Source organism: Pantherophis guttatus, chromosome 16 (genome assembly GCF_059756535.1).
Source record: "Pantherophis guttatus breed Tessera chromosome 16, ASM5975653v1, whole genome shotgun sequence".
NCBI lineage: Eukaryota > Metazoa > Chordata > Lepidosauria > Squamata > Colubridae > Pantherophis > Pantherophis guttatus.
Window position 1 is genome coordinate 6917578 of NC_142078.1, and position 26850 is coordinate 6944427.

Below are 26850 nucleotides of genomic sequence, written 5' to 3' on the forward strand. Positions count from 1 at the left end.
CAGTTCGGAGAACCCCCAAATCCCACTCCTGGATGGTTCTGCCCAATCCGCCCCTCCCAGGAGTCCCCAGATGGCCTGTTTTGGATGCAGGTAAGTGCAGGGTGTACGCGGAGGCTCGGGGAGGGCGAAAAACGGGCCTACCAGAAGTTCGGGAAGGCCGGAAACGGAGCTTGGGGAGGCCATTTTCGCCCTCCCAGAGGCTCAAGATAAGCCTCTGGACCCCAGGGAGGGCAAAAACGCCCCCCCTGCTATGATGCAGGAGGCTGACCAGGCCACGCCCACCATGGCCACGCCCACCCAGCAACCGGGCAGAGAACCCCTTGCTAAATTTTTTGAAGCCCACCCCTGGTTGTGTTTGACCTCAGGGGGACAGGGTGGGCATGGCCAGCTCGACATCACTTCGTGTCGGGGGCCCTGTGGTGGTCTGAGCATTCTGCTAGTGAAAACAGGCTCCCGAGTTCCATTCTCGGCTGCGACAGCCTCCTGCAATCCTCTGCCAGTGAAAACTGAGTTCGGGAGGGCAGCACAGAGTCCTCCTCAGTCCTCCTGAGCTCCGTTTTCACTGGCAGAGGCACCGCGAGCCGGTCCTTCGTTGTTTCCAGGGCAGCCACATAGGCCAGATCTAAGTCTTGACACCCTTACGTTACAGCTTCAGCAGTGTGCTGGGCAGAAGCTCTTTGGTTAAACCAGGGATCTGCAACCTTAAACACTCAAAAGAGCCATTTGGATCCGTTTCCCACAGAAAAGAAAACACCGGGAGCCACAAAAACCTTCTCGTGCCTATTTCTTGAGCAGCCACAAAACTAGCATATGTAGTTGAATTAAACGTTCTGTTTTCTTCTGAAACTTTTCTTTTCTTGGAATTATCCATGGTTGGCCTACCGGGAGTTGAAAAGCTCAATAAATCGCGTGCCGGCGGGTGTCGCACATTGGTGGTTGTGACGCATATTTTGAGTGACACGGAGCCGCAGCAGAGGAGTGAAAGAGCCACTTGCGGCTCCAGAGCCGCAGGTTGCAGACCCCTGGGTTAACCCAACCGACCATTGATTGATTGATTGATTGATTGATTGATTGATTGATTGATTGATTCGATTTATATGCCGCCCTTCTCCGGAGACTCAGGGCGGCTTACAATGCGTTAAGCAATAGCCTTCATACTTTTGTATATACCTGCTTAGGAGGGCTTTCGGCGGTGTTCTTTTTTTTATACAAAGTCAGCTTATTGCCCCCACAATCCGGGTCCTCATTTTACCTACCTCGAAAGGATGGAAGGCTGAGTCAACTTTGAGCCTGGTGAGATTTGAACTTGCAGTAATTGCAGGCAGCTGGTACTACTTAACAGCACTTTAGTCTGCTGCGCCACCAAGGCTCTTCATAGACCATGTGTCTGTGGAGATTCTCGGTCATCCAGGTCATTGATGTCCCAAAGATGCTTTTTCAAGAGGCGACTGGACTTCCTTGTTCTTTCTTTTGAAGACGTTTAGCTTCTCATCCAAGAAGCTTCTTCAGCTCTGACTGGCTGGTGGTAGGGAATGGAAGGATTTATACTCCTTGCAGACAGCTGGTCATTTGCATCTTTTTAGCGAGTCCTTGAGGCCACCTAGAGGTTTGTCAACCTCCAGGTGGCATGGAACAGATAAACCTTCTTGAGAAGAAACATTGTCATCTTCAGCCATAGTTGCCTCTACCCAAGCTTTGGGAAGCCCACACCCATCATCCGAAGGGAAGCTAACCCTCCCTCCTTGCTCTGCAGGATGAAAGTCTGAAATCCGAGGTCTACAAACTCCGTCGGAAAGTGACCGAACAGGAGAAGAAGCTCTACAGCATGGCCAAGCGCCTCTATTCCACCAACCAACTCAAAGAAAACATGGAGAGGGTCATCATAGATCAGTGTGAGTGGGGAGGTCTTCCATCTTCTCTGCTCTTTTGTCTTGCTTCTGAGCTTCATGGCGACCTCAGAAGGCTGAAATAGACAACCCCTGGTCTGACCCAATGCCATTCCTCTTCTTTTTTGAACCCTACTTTCCGCCCCGTCCCTCCAGCTCCAAGCTCAGTTGTGGAAGCAAGTAGGAAGTTGACTAGCCATAGGGGAAGTTTAGTGTGAACATCTCTTGAGATAATGTCCAGTTGGGAATCTGTGACGGGCCTGTAGTACTTTAACAGAATTGATGAATAACAAGAGTTGGAAGGGACCTTGGAGGTCTTCTAGCCCAACCTCCTGCTCAAGCAGGAGACCCTATGCCATTCCAGACAAATGGCTGCCCAGTCTCTTCTTGAAAACCTCCAGTGATGGTGCAACCACAACTTCTGGAGTCAAGCCGTTCCACTGATTAATTGTCACTGTCTGGGAATCTGAGTGTCAGGTTTCGAGGTCGTCTCAAATAAATTGCATTTCAAACAAAGTCTTTGATGAAAAACTCCCATTTATTCAGCACGACATTCTAACTCCGACTCCATCGTAGCCAACACTGACTTCCTGACCCCAAAACCCTCCCTTTCCTTTCCCCACTCCTCTGCCCTCATTGGCCATCTTCCAAATCACTCTACCCCTAATCTACTGCTCCAGCTCAAAGGAATTTCCCCCTTCCCATCCCATCTCCTAGGGGATATTATCTCCAGGGAAAATAAGTAGGTGAAAAGTCAAACGTCCCTTTCCAGACGCCTCCGCTTCTCCTTCTTATGTCAGCACTAGAGTAAATGCAGCTCGAAGTGCTGACATCGAGACATGTCTGTGGGTCTCTCTGGAGTATTTTAACAGAATTGCTGAGTAAGAGAGTTGGAAGGGACCTTGGAGGTCTTCTAGCCCAACCTATGCCATTCCAGACAAATGGTTGCCACGATGTAAAAAAAGATGTTGAGACTCTAGAAAGAGTGCAAAGAAGAGCAACAAAGATGATTAGGGGACTGGAGGCTAAAATATACGATGAACGGCTGCAGGAACTGGGTATCTCTAATTTAATGAAAAGAAAGACGAGAGGAGACATGATAGCAGTCTTCCAATATCTCAGGGGCTGCCCCAAAGAAGAGGGAGTCAAGCTATTCTCCAAAGCACCTGAGGGCAGGACAAGAAGCAACGGGTGGAAACTGATCAAGGAGAGAAGCAACTTAGAACTAAGGAGAAATTTCCTGACAGTTAGAAGAATTAACCAGTGGAACAACTTGCCTCCCGAAGTTGTGAATGCTCCAACACTGGAAGTTTTTAAGAAGAGATTGGATAACCATTTGTCTGAAGTGGTGTAGGATTTTTTGCCTAAGCAGGGGGTTGGACTAGAAGACCTCTAAGGTCCCTTCCAACTCTGCTATTCTGGAGTTGCTAAAACCCTTCTTCAAGCACATCTTTAAGGACAATTAGCTTCCAAGTCTTGTCCCTGAAACCATCACCCAACTTCTAATAACTTGAAAACCTTCAGTGATGGAGCACCCACAATTTCTGGAGGCAAACCGTCCCAGTGGTTAATTGTTCTCACTGTCAGGAAATTTCTCCTTATTTCACGGGCTTTAACTTCCAAGCCACGTTTGCCTTAACTTACTGGTAGTCCTCGGCTTATGACCACAATTGAGCATGGGATTCCAGTCATGAATCATGGCAGTCATAAGTCAAGGCACCGCATGACCAGGCCCAACTGTTTCCAACCATTTTTTTAAATGGCGGTTCTTAAGCCTCCATCCCACAGTTGTAAGTCCGAATCCGCTCTCCCAAATGGGCTTTTTTTTTGGCCATTAAACATCTGGTTGTAAGTTGAGGACTGCCACTGGAAGCCTAGGGGAAATGCACCTTCTCAAGCCAAACTCTCTCTTTCTTTTTGCAGTGGCGTTAACGCACAATGTTTTAAAAAAGGCCAGAGGAAACCTTGAAGTAAGTAGAAGCACTCACCCTTATCTTCCTGCCTCTTTTCGTGTTGACTTCCCTTCTTCCTTTTCCGTAATTCGTCTGGTCTTGGGAATCATCCAGCTTGCAAAAAAAACAAAACAAAAAAAACACCCTGATAATTGGGATCTGGAGAACTGATTGGCAACTCCCATCTTGGAGAATAGAATAGAATAGAATAGAATAGAATAGAATAGAATAGAATAGAATAGAATACAATACAATACAATACAATACAATACAATACAATACAATACAATACAATACAATACAATACAATACAATACAATACAATACAATACAATACAATACAATACAATACAATACAATGCAGAATAGGATAGGATAGAATAGAATATGGAATGGAATACAATACAATACAATGCAGGAGAGGAGAGGAGAGGAGACGAGAGGAGAGGAGAGGAGAGGATAGAATAAGGAATAAGAATAGAATAGAATAGAATAGAATAGAATAGAATAGGGAATTACAATAGAATAGAATAAGGAAATTTAGAATAGAATAGAATAGAATAGAATAGAATAGAATAGAATAGAATAGAATAGAATAGAATGCAGGATAGGATAGGATAGGATAGAATGCAGAATAGAATAGAATAGAATAGAATAGAATAGAATAGAATAGAATAGAATAGAATAGAATAGAATAGAGCTGGAAGGGACCTTGGAGGTCTTCTAGTCCAGCCCCCTGCTCAAGCAGGAGAACTTCTACCATTTCAGATAAGTGACTGTCCAGTCTCTTCTTAAAAACCTCCAGTGAAGTTTCTAAAGTCCAAGATGGGCAGATACAGTCTTTTCCCTGTCTTGCTAGATTTCTAAGTGCAGGGAATTTTTCTACATAGCGGAACCTCCTAGCACACCATCCGAAACCCCCACAACAGGGGAGAGAGAAAGAGGTTATTTCGCTGTCGCTGTGATAGCCCCATTCATGCCAAAAACCTTTGTTTTATTCCCCAGGTTCAGCCATCAGACATCAAAGCCACACCTTCCAGCCTCATCAAGAAGAGGGTTTAAGCGAAGGCTCCGGTGCGGGGCCTACAATAAAGACCCATTTTCCTTTTGCCGAGCCGGTGCTTTTGAGTACTTCTTTCCCTCCCAAGGCCTTAACATTCCTTACATTTCCACCCTGTTACTCTGGCGTTTTCTACCGCGACATCTTCCGGATATCCAGACTTGCAACGCTCTCTCTTGGTCCCGAGGACGGTCAATTTGGGTACCGATAATTATTTTTTCTTCTTCTCCAGCTTTCTCTGGCTGGGCCAACCTCAAAGGGTGGCCCTTTTACATGTCAATGGTACGAAGACGGACCTGCTGTCAAGAATGTCAGTGAAGGCCAAGTTAACGTAGGCGGGCAGAGTTTTTGGAGCGCGGGAAGCTCGGAGGTGGGAATTTGGGAACGTAGACAGACACCCGTCTGCAGAATAAAAGCATTGCGATTCTTTGCTTGAAGGTCTCGGCTGAAAACGACTACCGTATTTTTCAGACTATAAAACGTACCTAAAATTAAGAAGAGGAAAACAACAACAAAAAAGTTTTTGGCCTACCTTTTTTCGGCTCTTTTCCAGTCTCTTTTCAGCCTGTTTCCACAGCTTTTTTTTTTTTTTTTTTTTGCTTGTTTTGGGAGCTTTTTGCAGCCCGTTTTCAAGGCTTTTTTCGGCTCATTTTTGAGGCTTTTTCAGTCCATTTTTTCAAAAACAAAACAAAACAAAAAGGCCGAAAAAAGTCCCCAAAATGGGCCAAAAATCCTAAAAAACAGGCTGAAAAACACCGAAAATGGGCAAAAAAAAAAGCCTCAAAATAGGGCCAAAAAAGTCCCAAAAGCAGGCCAAAAAGAGCCTCAAAAACAGGCCCAAAAGCATCAAAAACAGGCTGAAAAAAGCCCTGAAAACAGGCTGAAAAAGCCCCCAAAACTGCCCCAAAAAGTCTCAAAAAGAAGCCGAAAAAAGCCTCTAAAATGGGCCATAAAAAGGCCTGAAAAAGGCTGAAAAGAGGCCCAAAAACAGGGTGTGCGGAGGCCAAAAAAACAGCCGGTGGGCGGGGCTTCGGCAATATTCGGTCTATAAGATGCACAGACATTTTCGCCCCCTTTTGGGAGACAAAAAAGTGTGTCTTGTAGTCCAAAAAATATGGTAGCTTGTGGGGTTTTGGTTTGCACAAAGCAAGTGGCTCTCCTCCCCTCCACCCCTTTCCATCCCATAATTGCAGAATCTTTCATCATTCCTTCAGAGCTCAGATGGAGGAGTTAGTTGGAGCCACAACAATTGAGTGCTCCCGACCCACATTTGCAAAGTTCCCCTGTAGAATCTGGGGGAAGGAAGATGTTTATTTTGGGGGGGGGGCTTCCTTTTCTCTGCTCACTTCACTGGATTGTAAGTAGGAATTCCTCCCCCACCCCCATAAACTGCAGTAGACCTGCTTCCCTCTTTTTGGGCAGAGCAACTGCGTCTAAATTCCTGCTCTGCATCTCTTGCTTGGGCAAACGTGCAACTTTATAAAGTTCTCCCACTCGGATTCCCATTGGACCCGAAAAGTAGCCATAAAGTTGACAAGGTCCATCATTAAATGTCCTCTCCATCCGAAACGGGAGAATAGTTGGGCTTTAGACGTTGTCTTTTTGAAAAGACCCAAAACTCCCCATCTTTTCCCAACGGCATGGTTGAAATTTGGAAGCTATGTTAGATCTCCTTTTTTTTACCTTGTTCAAAATCCCAAGGACCAAACTCCTCCAGAACCTGGGGCAGAAGGTCCAAAAATTCCAGGTCCATCTCTGATGACCACCTCCCATTGTCCGCACCAAGCTGTTTAAAAAAAAAAAAAACATAATTCAAAGTGTGATTTTCATTTGAAAAAAATGCCATATTTTGTTCTATAATATTCCTTTTGAGCATTCTTGCATCTAAACCATTCCTGTCGACTATTTTAGAATGTGTCGGTTTTTCTGTGATATATTTCTTGTTTGCTCTGGCATCAGACTTCTATAACTACCATTTTAGAGAGTGCCCTAAATTTCTTTTAAGGTAAGATTTAAAAGAAGTATTTATAGGTCGGTGTCTCGGTTGGGTGCACCAACGCTGATGGAAAACTGGTGGTCCACTTCTGTCTTGATCAGCCTGGATATTTTTCAGAGTCTCACCCCAAGATAATTTCAGTTCCATAATATTTCTTTTACTGCTATCCTATCTTCTCCATCCCAGACGGATCACTTCTTTCCTATTAGGAAAAAAAAAATAACAAGTTGAAGCAGCCCTTAGGAACAGAGCTAGATTAAACCATCCTAAGCAAGAAAATGTCTTAATTTTTTTCCTTAGACCCCCTCAGGCAATTAGTGCCAGCAGAAATACTAAAGCAGGATAATTAAAATGTTAACTGGATGTTTGGGTAGGATTTTTTTCAGACAGTCAAGGAAATGTAGAAAGCTAATTCTGGGTGAATTTCTTTTCATGAAAATGGCAGATGGGGGGGGGGCTTTGGAGAGGAGGAGATCAACCGAGTCCAGCAGCAAATTTGGTGGTACCGAGCTGGTTCTCCTTGGTTCTCCTTCATCCATGTTTCTGGAGTTTCTGAGTTGCATTTAGTAGACTTGATCAAGTCTACTTGTGGCTGTTGGACCATTGTTGTTGTTAGTTGCGAAGTCGTGTCCAACCCATCGCGACCCCATGGACAACATTCCTCCAGGCTTTCCTGTCCTCTACCATCCTCTGGAGACCATTTAAGCTCACGACGACTGCTTCAGTGACTCCATCCAGCCACCTCATTCTCTGCCGTCCCCTTCTTCTTTTGCCCTCCATCGTTCCCAGCATTAGGCTCTTCTCCAGGGAGTCCTTCCTTCCTTCTCATTAGGTGGCCCAAGGATTTGAGTTTCCTCTTCAGGATCCGGCCTTCTAAAGAGCAGTCGGGGTTGATTTCCTATAAGACTGACCGGTTGGATGGCCTTGCAGTCCAAGGGACTCGCAGGAGTCTTCTCCAGCACCAGTTCAAAGGCCTCAATTCTTTGGCGCTCAGCCTTCCTTATGGTTCAACTTTCACAGCCATCCATTGCAACTGGGAAAACCATCGCTTTGACTATATGCACTTTTCTTGGCAGGGTGATGTCAGGGTGGACCATTAGTCCCATCATGTCAACGTTGGCCTCACTTGGTGGGACCTTCAATGACATCTGTCGGCTTGCATGTCAACCATCTCTTTGAGGCGTTGATCTATTGAGGAGAGAAGTATAAGAACATGGCCGCTTCTCGAAACATTAAAAGTTCCACCTTATCTATCAAAGAGGTGGATTCTCTCCAGAGATTACGAAGAATTTAGAAAGATGAGTAGTTACTGGGGGTGGGGGAAAACCCTGAAAAATCAGAACTTCTAGATAAATAGATCCAGAATTGGCCTTCAACTTCCAGCCATGAAGCAAAGGGTTGGGTCCTGCAGGGAATAAATTTATTTCCCCATAAAAATCTCTCACCTTTTCTGGCTTTGCTTATTACATCCGGACGGCTGGATTCCAGCTTTTTTCGTCGCTTCCTTTTATACGGTACACAGCTAATATATTTTTTTTTATAACTTTAAAACGTGTGTGTGTGTGTGTATGTATGGAGGGGATGGATTTATAATCCGGCTGTGTTGTACGTAGTAAAGTGTGAGACGAGGAAATTGATTTCAGGAACAAGATGTTAAGGTCCACGTTTCCAGTTCAATAAATGGATCTCTTTGTTTTAAAAATGGTTGGGTTTTTTTTGTTTTTTTTTGCCTGAAACTGGCACAGTCCACCTTGAATGTCTTCTCAAAATCTACACTTTATCCCTTTTATTTTTACTCCTTCATAAATAATTTTAAGCCACCTCAAACCTAAAAGGTTCTAACGGTTGGGGGAAATGTTTCCTCTAGCTTTGGCGAGTCCAACTTTTGAGGTATGGTTTTGCATCCAGCTAGCCCAATTAACCAGTGGAACGACTTGCCTCCAGAAGTTGTGAATGCTCCAACACTGGAAGTTTTTAAGAAGATGTCGGATAACCATTTGTCTTAACGGTGGACTGGGTGCTTTCGTGGTGTGGAGACAATCACTTGGTCCTTAACACCAATAAGACCAAGGAGCTTATAGTGGACTACAGAAGGAATAGATCATGACATCCAGCCTTTGCTTATCAATGGAGATCGAGTGGAGCAAGTGGTCAGTTTTAAGTTTCTGGATGTTGTCATAAATTTTGAGCATCAGACATTGGGTCATAAGTGTGAGGAACCGTTGTAAACCCCTCCTTCCCCCCTCCCCCCAAGTAAATTCAAAAGGTTGTAAGTGGAGGAATACCCGTATATGTATCGAGCAATCGAACTGAAGTTTAATCGGGCTGCCCCAAAGAAGAGGGAGTCAAGCTATTCTCCAAAGCACCCGAGGGCAGGACAAGAAGCAACGGATGGAAACTCATCAAGGAGAGAAGCAACTTAGAACTAAGGAGAAATTTCCTGACAGTGAGAACAATTAATCAGTGGAACGACTTGCCTCCAGAAGTTGTGAATGCTCCAACACTGGAAGTTTTTAAGAAGATGTTGGATAACCATTTGTCTGAAGTGGTGTAGGGTTTCCTGCCTAAGCAGGGGGTTGGACTAGAAGACCTCCAAGGTCCCTTCCAACTCCTATTCTATTCTAGTCTAATGAAAAGAAGGACTAGGGAAGACATGATAGCAGTGTTTCAAAATCTCTGGCTGCCAGAAAGAAGAGGGAGTCAAGCTATACTCCAAAGCACCTGAAGGAGGACAAGAAGCAAAGGGTGGAAACTAATTATTATTCCTATTTCTATGCCGCCCACTCTCCGAGGACTCTGGGCGGCTTACACCAAAGACAGTATACTAAATAGCATATTGCCCCCAACAATCTGGGTCCTCATTTTACCCACCTCGGAAGGATGGAAGGTTGAGTCAACCTTGAGCCAGTGAGATTTGATCTGCTGAACTAGCAGTCAGTTGAAGTAGCTGCAGTACTGCACTCTAACCACTGCGCCACCTCGGCTCAACCTAGAGCTAAGGAGAAATTTCCTGACAGTGAGAACAATTCATCAGTGGAACAACTTGCCTCCAGAAGTTGTGAATGCTCCAACACTGGAAGTTTTTAAGAAGATGTTGGACAACCATTTGTCTGAAGTGGTGTAGGGTTTCCTGCCTAAGCAGGGGGTTGGACTAGAAGACCTCCAAGGTCCCTTCCAACTCTGTTATTCTGTTATATTCTGTTCTATCCTGCTAATTTTAGACCCACGTTAAAATTCTCACCAGAGACATCAGATTAATTTTACTCGCGTCACTAAATTATATAGACACTTGGAGCTAATCAGAAATTGCTATCAATTTACACCTTTCAGAATTAATTGCACCGAATCCCTCCTTTTGTGAAAGCCGTTCCCAACACCTGAAACATCTGCCTGGCTATATATAGCAAAGCCTTCTCTCTCGCTTTGTAATTGTGATTTCTGCCCTTTCTGTTCTTTTGTGTGTTTCTTTTTTTGGGGGGGGCAGCAGGGGGGAGGCTGAGATATATGTGGGTGCCTTTTACAATTTTTCCAGTTCTGTGTTGTGGTTCGCCAGCGGCAGCAGAGTCGGACAGTGAGGAGGCTGGGGAGGAACATGGGCCAGTCCTGGAGTCCGGGGACAGCTCAGACGAGGGCTCTGCGTCGGAGGCAGAGAGGGGGCCAAGGCCATCTGGGAGTTATGTGCTGCCTTCGGAGCCTCCAGAGACGGACATCAGAGAGGCAGAGGAACAGGAGGAGCCTGTTCCTAATGTGCGCATGTGCAGAGCTGCAAGACGGCAAGAACAATTAAGACAAAAGGGACAACTCGGGAGTAAGGCTTGGAGATGATTGCCCTCCCATAAGACATAAAGCAGGTGAGCCTTTGCAGGAAGCAACTTTGTTCGTTCTGGTCGGTTTAAATTTTGAAGCTCCGTTTTGACTCTGTGCTCCGTGTGGCCTCGCAAAGCTAATTGGCAATTAGGTCTTTGGCAGCGTGTCAAGGGAGTTAAAGGTGGGTGCTTATCAGCCTTATCCTGAAGGACTGTGGCAGACTTCTGTCGGACTCTTTACAAACTATTTGTGATTCATTTTTACTATCTCGGGAAGCCTAGGTCAGAACATTCTGCTTGGCCTTTCGCCCCCAATAAAAAGAGATTCATCAAGTCTGCAGTTATGGTAACATGGCCCGGAGGATGGGTTTTTCCAAAATCTCAGTCTCCTTGGGTCAGTTCATTTAGCGACCGATGTTACAATGGAAAAGAAAGAGTAACTTATGGCCGTTGCTCACTCTTACGACCTTTGCGGCATCCCCCGCGGTCGTGTGATCAAAATTCAAGACACTTGGCAACTGATTCGTATTTATGACCGTCGCGGTTTCCCAGGGCACTTTTGCGACTTGTTACACAAAGTTGATGGGGAAGGCAGATTCACTTAATGACTGTGTTACTAGCTTAACAACGGTAGTGGCTCACTTAATAACAGTGGCAAGGAAGCTGGTAGAATGTAGTCGAGCTCACTTAACAAATGTCTCAAGTAACTAGAAATTTGAGGCTCAATTGTAGTACGTCGAGGACTATTTGTCATTCACTCTTAATAGAATAAAGTAGAATGGAATAGAATAGAATAAGAGAAGGAATGGAATAGAATAGAATGCAGAATAGAATAGAATGCAGAATAGAATAAAATAAGGAATGGAATGGAATAGAGAATGGAATGGAATGGAATGGAATGCAGAATAGAATAGAATAAGAGAAGGAATGGAATGAGAATGAGAATAGAATAGAATAGAATAGAATAGAATAGAATAGAATTACAGAATGGAATGGAATAGAATAGAATGCAGAATAGAATAGAATTACGGAATGGAATAGAATAGAATAGAATAGAATAGAATAGAATAGAATAGAATAGAATAGAATAGAATAGAATAGAATAGAATTATGGAATGGAATGGAATGGAATGGAATGGAATGGAATAGAATAGAAAATAGAATGGAATGGAATAGAATAGAATAGAATAGAATAGAATAGAATTACAGAATGGAATGGAATGGAATGGAATGGAATAGAATAGAAAATAGAATGGAATGGAATGGAATGGAATAGAATAGAATAGAATAAAATAGAATAGAATAGAATTACAGAATGGAATGGAATGGAATGGAATAGAATAGAAAATAGAATGGAATGGAATGGAATGGAATAGAATAGAATAGAATAAAATAGAATAGAATAGAATTACAGAATGGAATGGAATAGAATAGAATGCAGAATAGAATGCAGAATAGAATAGAATTACGGAATGGAATAGAATAGAATAGAATAGAATATAGAATAGAATAGAATAGAATTATGGAATGGAATGGAATGGAATGGAATGGAATAGAATAGAAAATAGAATGGAATGGAATGGAATAGAATAGAATAGAATAAAATAGAATAGAATAAAATAGAATAGAATAGAATTACAGAATGGAATGGAATAGAATAGAATGCAGAATAGAATAGAATTACGGAATGGAATAGAATAGAATAGAATAGAATAGAATAGAATAGAATAGAATAGAATAGAATAGAATAGAATAGAATAGAATAGAATACGGAAGGGACCTTGGAGATGAACCTATATCATACCAGATAAGTGACTGTCTCTAGTCTCTGCACGATCCTAGTTTCAAAAGAGTAAAAGAAAAAATCCATTCGTAATGAAAACCTGCTAACGAACCAAAGCTCCATAATTGCCGAGGAAATCAGGGAAGGCATTTTACCGGGGGGGTCGGGGTGGGGGTGGGAAGTTAGCAGGGAGAACTTTTTCTACTTCCCCTGCAAAATTTTGACCTAATTAATTTAAACAGCGCCGTGGAAATCGCTCCCACCCTCCCACCCCCCATTTAAAAGCCCTGGGGGGAAAACGAAATCTCTAAGAAGAGCAATATTTTAATGACTCTAACCTAGAATCGTTTGACGTGGAAAACCAGAAAGGAACGGTTCGGGGAAATGAAGCTAGGTTTGTGATCAGACTCTTGAGATGGAATAATAAAAAAAAAAACGGCGGGGATTTTCATCGGCTGGGTTAATTTAAAAAACAAAACCAAACAAAACACAGAAAATGTGACACTTAGATTCATCCCAGCCAATGCACACACAAAACGGCACAGGAGCCACGAGAGAAAATGCCACCCAGAGGTGCCCTTTTAAATATCTCCGCCTGAAAATGCAAATTGCTACCTGAAGAGATCAGGTATTAAAATATCCAATCTCTCTCTCTCTTTTTTTTTTTTAAACACCCTTGGAAATTAAAGCCAGGCGCTTTGTGATTATTGGTTTTAACTGGGTTGTTTTAAATTGAGGGCCGAAATTATTTAATGTCTTTTAAACTGTTTTTTAAATTTTATATGTTATGTTTTATCTCGGCTGTTCACCGCCCTGAGTCCTGTTGGAGAAGGGCGGTATAAAAATCAAATCAAATCAAAATAAAATAAAATAAATAAATAATCAAATAATAACCAACTTGGGGGGGGAGGGGGGTTTGTCGGGAAAATATTTCTGATTAGGGGGAATTGAAAGCATCGCCACAAATATTCAGCTCCTTGCTAAGGTGTTCATGGGTTGAGGAAGAGACTGAAATATAACATTTTATGTTATAAAATGTTTTATATTATTATAACCTATTCCATTCTTCCATTCCATTCCATTCCATTCCATTCTAATTGTAATTCTATTCTATTCTATTCTATTCTATTCTATTCTATTCTATTCTATTCTATTCTATTCTATTCACTCTACTCTATTTTATTCTACCCTGTTTCCCCAAAAATAAGACCTCCCCTGATAATAAGCCCAATTGGGCTTTTGAGCACATGCACTAAAATAAGCCCCTCCCCCTGAAAATAAGCCCTCCCTGAAAATATTTAAATGCAGAGCTGGAAATCAGGTAAGACAACAAGAAAAGCCCCATCTTGCTCCATGCGCCCCAAAATAATAAGACCTCCCCAAAAATAAGGCCAAGTGCTTATTTCGGGGTTCAAAAAATATAAGACAGGGTCTTATTTTCGGGGAAACACGGTACTCTACTTGACTCTATTTTATTTCTATTCCTTATTCCAGCGATGGCTAACCTTTTCCAGACCGAGCGCCCAAAGCATGCGCGTGCATGCCAGAATGCACCCGTGAGTGCCCGAACCCCTAAAATGCAATGTGCGTGTGGATCCTATGCATGTGCTCTGGGCCCCCACACATGCACATGCATCCTATCCTATCCTTATCCCTATCCTATCCCATCCCACCCCTATCTTATCCAATCCAATCCTATCCTATCCTATCCTATCCCATCCCATCTCATCCCAATCCTATCTCATCCCATCCCTATCTTATCCTATCCTATCCTATCCTATCCTATCCTAACCTATCCCATCCCATCCCATCCCATCCCAATCTTATCCTATCCCATCCCATCCCATCCCTATTTTATCCTATCCAATCCAACCCAATCCTATCCTATCCCTATCCTATCCCATCCTTATCCCATCCCATCCCTATCTTATCTTACCCTAGCCTATCCTATCCCATCCATCCCGTCCCATCCTATCCCATCCCATCCCATCCCTATCCTATCCTATCCTATCCCATCCCATCCCATCCCATCCCATCCCATCCCATCCCATCCCATCCCAATCTTATCCTATCCCATCCCATCCCATCCCATCCCTATTTTATCCTATCCAATCCAACCCAATCCTATCCTATCCCTATCCTATCCCATCCCATCCCTATCTTATCCTATCCCATCCCATCCTTATCCCATCCCATCCCTATCCTATCCCATCCCATCCCTATCTTACCTTACCCTAGCCTAGCCTAGCCTATCCCATCCCATCCCGTCCCATCCCTATCTTATGCAATCCTATCCTATCCTATCCTATCCTATCCCATCCCATCCCATCCCATTCCTATCCTATCCCGTCCCGTCCCGTCCCGCCCTGCCCCACCCCACTCCATTCCATCTTGTCATGTAAAAAGCAACACAATCACTCCTAGTAACCCAAGGAGAAATCCTCTCTATTGGATTGATTATTTTATTTCAAATGTATCACTCCCATCTCCAGCCCTTACATTAGAGGCAGCGTCTTTTCCGGAGGCCTTCTGGTTGGCGCTTCATCTATTGAAATGGCCGGACACCAAAAACTTTATTTGCTGCATTCCCCCTAGGTTCCAGACTGCGCGAGCCCACATACCACATAATCCAGATGGCGGCTTGTCGCCTGCTTATTATTATTATTATTTTCCCCCTTTAAGCTGGAGGTCCTGGAATCGAAACCAGAAGCCTTTTGAAAGCCACCGAGCTATGGACAGGTGGCGATGGGTGAGGGTCTTCTCGTGCAGACCCGCCAGAGCCAGCCTTCTGCCTCGTGGCCCTCCTGGCTTTGCAGAGTTGATCTGCAAATCAGACCGGACAAGCCAAAAGATATGGCTATTTCAGATAAGCCAGCATCCAGCAAAGTCTTAAGAACGCAAACGGAGGTCTGCGGTCAATTCCAGGGTGGAGATGCTTCGACTTCCAACGGGTGGTATTGTCAATGCAGACACGAGCAACCCCGGAAACCGCAGCATGGCGATCTTTAAATTATATTTCCCCCCAAAGATGCTTAGAGCTTATATCATTGAATTATAAAACGATCCGCCAGCTTTTATTGATGATGTGGAATGTGGCTGACAGATGCATTTACACCAGATAAGCATTCAAGTAGCTGGCGTAAATGGCTTATTAGTCTAGTCGCGAGGCAAAACAGCAGATTGAGTGAATAGGGGTGTAGGGACGTAGCATTTTTGCAGCCTTTTTTTTTCCCTGATTTTTTTTTTTAAGTGGGGGAGGAGGGCTGATTCCCCCACCCCGCCCCCATGCTTACCATCTGCTAAGCAGCTGGGGTTTCCAAAAAAAAGAAAAGAAGAAATAATCAAAATCTGTCTTAAACACAGGTGGAAATTCTAGATAGTTGGCAGGCTGAAAGAAAGAGAGAAGGTCAACAATTCCAGTTCGATATTTAGAAGAGGATCCCAAAGGGGCTTTTTCTTTGTTTCCCCTTGAAGACAGTTCGCTTCTCATCCAAGAAGCTTCTGCAGTTCTTCAGTTCAGAACTAAAGAAGCTTCTTGGATGAACAGCAAAATGTCTTCAAGGAAGAACAAAGTCCAGTTGCCTTCTGAAGAACTGAGGAAGCTTCTTGGATTGAGAAGCAAAACGTCTTCAAGGGAAAACAAAGTCCAGTCGCCTTCTGAAGAATTGAAGAATCTTCTTGGAAGAGAAGTGAAACCTCTTCAAGGAAAAACAAAGTCCAGTTGCCTTCTGAAGAACTGAAGAAGCTTCTTGGATGAGAAGTGAAACCTCTTCAAGGAAGAACAAAGTCCAGTTGCCTTCTGAAGAACTGAAGAAGCTTCTTGGATGAGAAGTGAAACCTCTTCAAGGAAGAACAAAGTCCAGTTGCCTTCTGAAGAATTGAAGAATCTTCTTGGATGAGAAGTGAAACCTCTTCAAGGAAAAACAAAGTCCAGTTGCCTTCTGAAGAACTGAAGAAGCTTCTTGGATGAGAAGTGAAACATCTTCAAGGAAAAACCAAGTCCAGTTGCCTTTTGAAAAAGCACTTTTGGGACAACCATGACCTGGATGACTGAGAATCCTCAAAGACACATAGAAGAGAACTTATTTCAAATCAGTCATAGTCAGATGTGTTGAATCCATCTCTGGATTCATGTGGCTCATGCCACATTTATTGTCACATGGTCAACAGATTTGGCTTATTTCTGAAATCCAGCATCTAAGATAACTTCTAATTGCAACCTGTCACCCCTGGAGAACCTGGATTGGTCCTACCTGCACTTAGATAAATATTCACAATTTCATCCACAAATACTGAAGTGGGATGGGAATGCAGCATCTGTTTGACAGTCAAAATTTTAAAAAGTTTGACTGGATACATTTTTGCTCTAATCTAGCTGAGTTGATACCGTGTTTTCCCAAAAATAAGACAGGGTCTTATATTAATTTTTGCTCCAAAAGACACATTAGGGCTTATTTTCTGGTTAGGTCTTATTTTGGGGTAAATACGGTACTAAATGCACCCATCTGGCTGACAATCTTAACTGGGGCTTATTCTGGAGGGGTAGGGCTTATATTACGAGCATCTTGAAAAATCATGTTAGGACTTATTTTCCGGTTGGGTCTTATTTTGGGGGAAATATGGTACTAAATGCATCCATCTGGCTGGCAATCTTAACTGGGGCTTATTTTGGAGGGGTAGGGCTTATATTATGAGCATCCTGAAAAATCATGTTAGGACTTATTTTCCGGTTGGGTCTTATTTTGGGGAAAATATGGTACTAAATGCACCCATCTGGCTGACAATCTTAACTGGGGCTTATTTTGGGGGGGGGGTAGGGCTTATATTATGAGCATCCTGAAAAATCATGCTAGGGCTTATTTTCTGGTTAGGTTTTATTTTGGGGAAAATATGGTACTAAATGCACCCATCTGGCTGACAATCAACTGGGGCTTATTTTTGGGATAGGGCTTATATTACGAGCATCCTGAAAAATCATACTAGGACTTATTTTCCAGTTGGGTCTTATTTGGGGGGAAATACGGTACTAAATGCATCCATCTGGCTGACAATCTTAACTGGGGCTTATTTTGGGGGGTAGGGTAATGTTCTTAAATTTTCAATAGTTAGGCCAATTAAACAGCTGAAAGGATGACAAGAAAGGCAATTTTCCACCTTCGAGCCGGAGACAAAGTCCCCGCAAGCCGTTTCATTTAACGTTGCTCGAAAACGTTGGCCTGGGGTGTTTTTCTACTCAAAAGCGGTAAAACCACCACAACAACTTCCCCATCACACAGATGTAAGCTGCAATTTTAATGTCGGATGGAGCACCTTCTGCCATTTGCCGGGAGGGGCGTCCTTTATAAATACACATTTCTGTGAGCAATTGTAGCAATTAGTGGCTCGTTTGGAGAGGGTGTCATATTTATTAGGAGAAGCTCTTGGTTATTTATGACATGAAAGGTTTTTTTTTAACAAAAGTGGAACTCGCTCATAAAAACACTTGATGACGTTAATTTTGAGCCAGTTGGAGCACAGAAAAGGAAGCATCGTGTGGGTGTGTATGATAGCTGTCTGTCTGTCTGTCTGTCTATATATATATATCCATCCCTATCATCTGTCTCTATCTATCCATCTCTACATAGATCTATCATGTACTATCATGTATCATCTATCTATCCATTGTATATTCTCTCTCTCTGTTTCTCTCATCTATATCTATCTATCTCTCTATTATCTATCTATCTATCTATCTATCTATCTATCTATCTATCTATCTACCTCCCTCCCTCCCTACATCTATCTATCATCTATCTATCTATCTATCTATCTATCTATCTATCTATCTATCTACCTACCTACCTACCTACCTACCTACCTACCTACCTACCTACCTACATCTATCTATCTATCTATCTATCTATCTATCTATCTACCTACCTACCTACCTACCTACCTACGTACCTACCTACCTACCTACCTACCTCTATCTATCTCTATCATCTATCATCTATCTAGTTATCAATCAATCTATCATATCTATCTATCTATCTATCTATCTATATCTAGCACCTATCTCTCTCTCTCTATCGATCGATCTATATCTATCTTTCATCTATCTATCATCTATCATCTCTCTATCATCTATCCTCTCTCTCTGTCTCTGTCATCTACCTACCTATCATCTATCTGTCTGTCTGTCTACCTACCTACCTACCTACATCTATCTATCTATCTATCTATCTATCTATCTATCTATCTATCTATCTATCTATCTCTATCTATCATCTATCTAGTTATCAATCAATCTATCATATCTATCTATCTATATCTATCACCTATCTCTCTCTCTCTCTCTCTCTCTCTATCTATCTTTCATCTATCTCTCTATCATCTATCATCTCTCTATCATCTATCATCTCTCTCTCTGTCTCTGTCATCTACCTACCTATCATCCATCTATCTATCTATCTATCTATCTATCTATCTATCTATCTATCTATCTATCTATCATTTGTCTAGATAGTTTGCAGGCCCAGATTATGGTCAGCCTATTTTGGGTGAACAACTGTAATAAGGGATCAGGCTTAGTGGGATTAGCACATGCACCGATCAATGGATCCCAAGCAGTATAAACACTTTCAGAAGAGATGTTGGATTTTTCTGGAAGAGACCCCCCTGGGAAGGAAAGGTAGTTTCATGATAGCATTCCTTAAGAAAAGGATTAACAATGTTTCTTTGGCTCAATTAAAAAAAAAAAAAATTCTGCAGAAGAGGTTCCATGCTGGAGACAGATTTCTCATCCTGCGTCCTTGGTTATTAGTGCCTGGGGAGAGGAAAGTTCCCAACATGCATTGCTGCTCAAACTCACACCTAGCTGCTTAATGTTTGCACAGAAATAAGGTTTTGTGCCAATTCCCCATGGCGTATTGATTTCCCCTTGTAGTAATTATCTGCTTTTTTTTTTTAATTTTTTTTTAAAAAGGTCAAATATTTGCTTTATCTTATAATTCAATTTCAGGGATGTTTCTGGGAATCAAATTAACTCCTTTGTAATATCTTCATTGAAGAAGGAGATTAATTATGCTTACAAGGAACCTAATTTAACTTATCGGACATTTAATGTTTCAGGGATCAGTAATGCATTTAAATTTAGGATTAGAACCGTGATCTGGCTCTATTAGAGTTTAGCCACCATAATATTTGCCTTAATTTTTATGAATTAGGATAAGGGTTTTTTTTTTCCCCCTCCTATGTTCCTCCACGCCCTTACAAGTAAAATTAAAATATTCATTACAAAGGCAATAATTACTCTTCTGGAGTTTTACGAGAGTGTTAAACAGAAACATCTGTGAAGGGTATAAAATTTTTTTTTAAAAAAAACCTCTTTAACTGAAAGAGTACAAACTGGATTTGCTCAAAAATAGTGCTTCCCGCCCCTCTCTCTCACACACGAATATCAGTTAAAGCTTTGAGAAACGTGCTTTGGCTTTGTTCAAAGCCAACCTTGTCTACTCGAATACTCTTGCTGGAGGTAAAACATCCAGGGTAATTTCTGAAAATAAATTGGATCGCTCTAAAATACCCAGGGGTGGGAGAAAATGACATCCCCCTACAAATATCTACACAACTTTTGTGTGGAAGATGGACTTGTTCTTTATTATTCCAGAGTGGTAGGACTGAAAGCTATGGATGGGAATTATCCAGAGATCCATGTTTTTTTTTTGTTTTTTTAATTTGATTTATATGCCGCCCTTCTCCGGAGACTCAGGGCGGCTTACAATGCGTTAAGCAATAGCCGTCATTCTTTTGTATATTTTATACAAAGTCAGCTTATTGCCCCCACAAACTGGGTCCTCAATTTACCTACCTTAGAAAGGATGGAAGGCTGAGTCAACCTTGAGCCTTGGAGAGATTCGAACCAGCAGTAATTGCAGGCAGCTGTGTTAATAACAGGGTGCTTAGACCACTGTACTATCAAGGCTCTTATGTTGATTGTGGCTGTTAGTAACAAAAGGGGAAAAAAAATCTGTCTCGAGAGCTAGCTTGGCAGATGAGTGTGGCTCAGTGGTTTCAAATTTTCTTTACTACCGGTTCTGTGGGTGTGGCTTGGTGGGCGTGGCATGGCTTGGTGGGCGTGGCAGGGAAAGGATACTGTAAAATCTCCATTCTCACCCCACTCCAGGGGAAGGATACTATAAAATCTCCATTCCCATCCCACTCCAGGGGAAGGTTACTGCAAAATCCCCATTTCCTCCCGATCAGCTGGGACTCGGGAGGAAGAGAATAGATGGGGGCGGGGCCAGTCAGACTTTTTACTACCGGTTCGCCGAACTACTCAAAATTTCCGCTACCGGTTCTCCAGAACTGGTCAGAACCTGCTGGAAGACTACCTCTGCCTTGTAGAACATCTAGTCCAACCCTCTCACCCAAGCACCATTTCACACCTCTGGTGTGTGATTTTCTAACTCGGCTGGAGTTATTGAAGCAAGAACCCAAAGATTGGAAGAGGTGGAGAAACCTGAACCATAGAATAGCCAAGACTTGGATGTCTATTTTAATCAAAAGAAGGACCAGGGATGACATGATAGCAGTATTCCAATATTAGAGGGGCTGCTACAAAGAAGAGGGAGTCAACCTATTGTCCAAAGCACCTGAAGGCAGGACAAGAAGCAAAGGATGGAAACTAATCAAAGAGACCAAACTAGAACGAAGGAGAAATTTTCTGACAGTTAGAACAATTCATCGTTGAAACAACTTGTCTCCAGAAGTTGTGGATGCTCCATCACTGGAGACTTTCAAGCAAATACTGCACAGTCATTTGTCTGAAATGATATGTGGTCTCCTGTTTGAGCAGGGGGTTGGACTAGAAGACCTCCAAGGTCCCTTCCAACTCTGTTATTCTGCATTCTGACATGATAGCTGTCTTCCGATATCTAAGGGGTCGCCACAAAGAAGAAAGGGTCAATCTATTCTCCAGAGCACCTGAAGGCAGGAGAAGAAGCAATGGGTGGAAACTAATCAAGGAGAGAAACAACCTAGAACTAAGGAGAAATTTCCTGACAGTGAGAACAATTAATCAGTAGAATGACTTGCCTCCAGAAGTTGTGGGTGTCCTCACACTGGAGGTTTTTAAGAAGAGATTGGACAACCATTTGTCTGAAATGTTATAGGGTTTTCCTGCTTCAGCAGGGGGTTGGGCTAGAAGACCTCCAAGGTCCCTTCCAACTCTTATTCTGATGGAATGGATAAGATCACCATTCTCATTTAAGCAGAGAATGAAGGCCTATCTATCAACCTTGGTGCATCTTTGGTTCTAGATCCTGCCCCGAATAGGTAGTCTTTTTCAACCCAAGCAACTTTGGTTGTGTGGATTTCAAGTCCCAGAACTGTCAGTAATGGGTCATGCTGACGGGGCAATTCTGGGAGTTGAAGTCCACGCATCTGGAAGGAGCTACATTTGGATATCAATGGAATCTGGTGGCCAAAGTGTCTTCTGGTCATATCAAAGTTTCTCCAAGATAAAACGGAATAACAGAACAGCCGAATTGAAAAAGGAGCTTGGAGGCCTTCTAGTGCAATCTGTACATGTTTGGAGTGTATTTTAGGAATGGCATGCAACTGGAATCTAGATGGTGATCGCCTTTGGCAAACCAACTCCAATTAGTCTGTCAGGGTTTGGACCAATGCCCTAATTAAATCATGAGCCTCAAGCCAAGCTTCAAAAGAAATCCAGTTATTTATTAGGAGCATCATGTCGGCACGGACCAAGTGAAGCCAACTCTGACCTCACTTAATTCGCGCCTTGGCTCTGACCCTGTTTCCTCCCCCCACTCCCCACAAAGGTGTGTCATCAGTTACATTTTCCCCAACGAAGCAATTTTGCGGGTTATGGAAGTCACTCCCTCCGGCCACTGTGGATCTCCGTGGAGATGGCCTTGACGTTTGCCGGGCTGGAATGTGTTTTGTTTTGACTGAAGTGCAAGTTCCTCACTGCAGCTGCGAGGCTCGATTCCCCAAACCCCCCCTGTCTATGGCGACTTGAGAGCAGGTCAGGAATGCTTCACGAGTTGACATAGTCATTAATAAGCAAAAGATTTTTGGGAGATGCTGAGCTTGTGATCACAACACTGCTCTTTTCCTGCATCTTGTGGACAAACCGTCCGGTTTTGTTGTCATCTTGTAGTTTGGCCTGCTGAGAGGTTTGCCGATTTGGCAGCCAACCAGACTCTTGGCCATCTGTGTGATTCTTGTTAGCTTCCTTTCCTCTTCCCTGGCCCTCCTCTCCAGAATGATATCCTGGTTGAAACAGAGGAATTTGCAATAGCTGCCTGTCAGGGTTCTGTCAGATGCCCTAATTAAATCATGAGTCTTAAGCCAAGCTTCAAAAGAAACCCAGTTATTTATAAGGAGCAACATGTCGGCACATACCCAAGTGAAGCCAGCTCTGCCCCACATAATTTACAGCCCAATTATGATCCCGTGTCCCTCCTCGTCGCAAGGTGTGTCATAAATTACATTCTCCAACGGAGCACTTTTGCGGGCTGTAGAGATTACACCCCTTCTGCTGTTCCAATTAACCTGGGATACAGCCTTGAGAAAAGTATGCGTGAAATGTGCTTCTGGTTATGACTGCCATGCTGCTCCATCAGTTTTCCCCCCTCCTGTCTATGGCATCTCGAGAGCAGGCCAAGGATGCTTTGCGAGTTGACATTCGGCTCCCCTCACTTCCTGAAGGCGACCTGAAGGCGTGGAAGGGGACAAAGTTACGGAGTCTACAAGTGGGAAGAAGCAAAGGACAACCAACCCTCTCAGCATCAAATGCTGGTTTTTCCGAAGGCCTTATTCGCAAAGACGGGAATCTTCTGGTGAACCAGAGCCTTTAAGTTGGTTGATGCAATTGTGCTGAAGTAGCTAAAGACAGAACAGCTGATGGACCGTCTGCTCTCGGGCAGATCCAGCAATTAAGAAAGGCTTGTAACTTTTGGCACCAGATGACATCCTGTCCATCTTAGCTTGGGCGTGCCAAATTCTTCGTAGAGAATGGAGCCAGACCTTGGAAGGCAGGCAGAGTTAAGGCAAACACTAAATTGGATTGCTTTTCAATTTAATGAAAACAGACTACATTAAGGGTATTGCTCCTATATATTTAAAAAGTTCCTTCCTCTACGTTCATCCTTATCGTCAGAAAACAATAATGGAGGCTGTGGTTTGCTTAAGCATCCGGATGTGTTTTGACACCAACAACCTTAATTTAATTTTTTTTCTTGCATGATGGAGCCCATGTGGCGGGAATGAAAAGAAACCTACTGTCAATTAAGTCTGGGCTCAAATCACAATGGTTTCCCCATGCTTTTAATGCGCTTTTTGGTGGGGTTTTTTTTTGTAATCAATCAATCAGAATACAGCTGGAAGGGACCTTGGAGGTCTTCTAGTCCAACCCCCTGCTCAAGCAGAAGACCTGATATCATTTCAGACACGTGGCTGTCCAGTCTTTTCTTAAAAACTTCCAGTGATGGAGCGCCCACAACTTCTGTTCCACTGGTTAATTGTCCTCACTGTTAGGAAGTTTCTCTTTAATTCCTGGTTGGTTCTCTCCTTGATTAGTTTCCATCCATTGCTTCTTGCCCTGCCTTCTGGTGCTTTGGAAAATAAGTTGCCCCCCTTCTTCTTTGTGGCAGCCCCTCAAATCCTAGCCCTTATTTTCTCAAGACTAGCCAAACCCAAATTCTGCAGTGACTCTTCATATGTTTTGGTCTCCAGCCTTTCAATCATCTTAGTTGCTCTTCTTTGCACTTTTTCCAAAGTCTCAACATCTGTTGACATATAATGCTGATAGTGTTGTTGTTGTTAGTTGCAAAGTTGTGTCCGATCCATCGCGACCCCATGGACAATGTTCCTCCAGGCCTTCCTGTCCTCTATCATCCTCTGGAGTCCATTTAAGCTCACGCCGACTGCTTCAGGGACTCCATCCAGCCACCTTGTTCTCTGTGGTCCCCTTCTTCTTTTGCCCTCAGTTGTTCCCAGCATTAGGCTCTTCTCCAGGGAGACCTTCCTTCTCATTAGGTGGCCAAAGCATTTGAGTTTCCTCTTCAGGATCTGGCCTTCTAGAGAGCAGTCGGGGTTGATCTCCTCTAGGACTGACCAGTTGGATGGCCTTGCAGTCCAAGGGACTCGCAGGAGTCTTCTCCAGCACCAGAGTTCAAAGGCCTCCATTCTTTGGCGCTCAGCCTTCCTTAGGGTCCAACTTTCACAGCCATCCATTGCAACTGGGAAAACCATCGCCTTGACTATACGCACTTTCGTTGGCAGGGTGATGTCAGGGTGGACCATTAGTCCCATCATGTCAACGTTGGCCTCACTTGGTGGGACCTTCAACGACATCTGTCGGCTTTGGCGCTCAGCCTTTCTTATGGTCCAACTTTCACAGCCATGCTGATAGTGTAGCAAGTTCAAATTACAATCATGGTATTAATGATGTTGATAGAAGATGTTGTAAACTAGCCAGGACCGGTCAGTGTATTAACTTCCTCAATCAGTGAATCCATTAAAATACCATCTGATGATCACTTCTGTAAGCTGTCCAGGATTCTTAAGGGACCGGCCAGCGTGTTAACTTCCTCAATCACTAAATCAATTAAAATATCAACCAACGATCACTCCTCTGGCCCACAAATCAATTAAATAAGGAACGATGAACTACATCTCCCCGTCCTGATTAACACGTTGTACCTTTTCTCCTTTCTCCAAGGAAATGAGACGTCTACTTAAAAAGGAGCCGAATGGTCTTCCCCCTCCCTTCTGCTGTTTTCTTTATTGCTTGAATATTTGTTTCAGCCTGTTGCTTCTGTAGGTTTTATTAGCGCTTTTCTGTGGAGTAGATTTGCTCTGAAGTGATAAAAAGCTGACTTTAATCAGAAAGCTTTTGTTCTCGGGCACAACCAGTAGTAAATGCCACTTTGGAGAAGGTTCCCTTCGGTGCCTTTATTACGGTGATTAGTCTAAGACACTGTGAAGATAGCAACAAACCCCAGGCTTAACTGATTAGACTTGGTTAAGAGGGCTTTCGACGTAGCGATAAAAACAAACTCTTCGGGTAGGGCACGATTCCAGGAAGGAAGCCGTGATTAGAGGAAGGGGCTTAGAGAAATGTCCAGAAGAAATCAAAGTATGTAAGCCATGATCTGTTGGAGTGGAACTCTGGATCTTCAAGGCCAGAGGTCCCCATTCAGCTCCCGAACAAAGAGAACCGGTTCGGTGACGTCATATCGTCACCGCTACCGGCTCGGCCGAACCAGGCCGAACCGGGAGGAACCCACCACTGATGTAAAGCCTTTTGAACCTGTATTTCTTTTAAAATATTTGAAGGAGAAACTAAATGAGGACATTAAAGAAAAAAAGAGAGAGAGACTAGGAAAAGGCCCCAGTAGCCGGAAAATAAAATAATAAGGAATAAGCAGAAAAATTACACAATTGTAGCAAAAAAAAAAAAAAAATGTGGAATTCGTTATTTCATTGATTACATTACTAATTGAATACATTAAGCTAAAATCACCTCGCCATCCTAGGAAATGATTGCAAATCATTGCAGCACTCTGTAATATTTATATTGATTCATCACTTCAATATTATCTAAAATAAAATGCACATAATATTATGAAAGGAAAGGCATCAATTTTTTTTAAAAAAAAAAAACTCCTCCAAAACTCCGCCATCTACATTCTACCCGAGTGATGATTGCATGAAATTATTTATAAACATTAAAATTGCTTCTATTCTCTTTACATCAAATGTTTTCCTCATTAAAAAAAAAAACCTCTCTATCTACGTTTGCCTTGTTGTGTGACATGAATTATATAGGGAAGTCATGTTTTACTTAAATTTAACAGAATAGAATAATAGAGTTGGAAGGGACCTTGGAGGTCTTCTAGTCCAACCCCTTGCCCAAACAGGAAACCCTATAACATTTCAGACAAATGGTTGTCCTTTTAGTTGGTTTTTTTTTTGTTCTGGATGTAGTGTGCGATACAATTTTTATTTATAAGGCCAATTATAGAAATTTGGAGGAGAGCATAACATGGCATTTGTAATCCTGCTACTGCTACCACATGTGGATGGATATGACCCAGATGACAACATCTGATGAAGTAGCATGTTTTTAATTTCTTACATTTGGTTTAAGGATTCAGGGGACAGCACGGCAATCCAAAACCTGAACCTTGCAAGAGTCCGTACAAACTGACCCTTTGAATGCATCGTTCAACTTTGGAATTTGCAACATGGCTATCATCTTAGTGGGCTTCCAAAAAGTATTGGACCAATTTCTTAGAAGTCCTGGAGATCAGTGGCTCTTGGTCTTGATGGTGTTGGGACATCCTCTGAAGGCCA

At 42.9% G+C, this 26850-nt stretch overlaps 1 protein-coding gene and 1 long non-coding RNA gene across 5 annotated transcripts in view; both read left to right on the forward strand.

Annotated features, from left to right (window-relative positions):
- CDK5RAP2 (CDK5 regulatory subunit associated protein 2) overlaps positions 1-4952 on the forward strand; it is a 105410-nt gene extending 100458 nt beyond the window's left edge. For all 4 annotated transcript variants that reach the window (XM_087879544.1, XM_087879546.1, XM_060694869.2 and 1 more), the window contains 3 exons: positions 1754-1892; positions 3810-3856; positions 4844-4952. In XM_087879544.1, the coding sequence (XP_087735670.1) occupies positions 1754-1892; positions 3810-3856; positions 4844-4900 (243 nt within the window). In that variant the 3' untranslated portion in view covers positions 4901-4952. The remainder of the gene's footprint in view (positions 1-1753; positions 1893-3809; positions 3857-4843) is intronic.
- Positions 4953-10426: 5474 nt separating this feature from the next.
- The window catches only part of LOC132712641 (uncharacterized), a 42857-nt gene continuing 26433 nt past the window's right edge, over positions 10427-26850 (forward strand). Inside the window, exon 1 of the long non-coding RNA XR_009623301.2 lies at positions 10427-10745. This is a non-coding gene — a long non-coding RNA (uncharacterized LOC132712641). The remainder of the gene's footprint in view (positions 10746-26850) is intronic.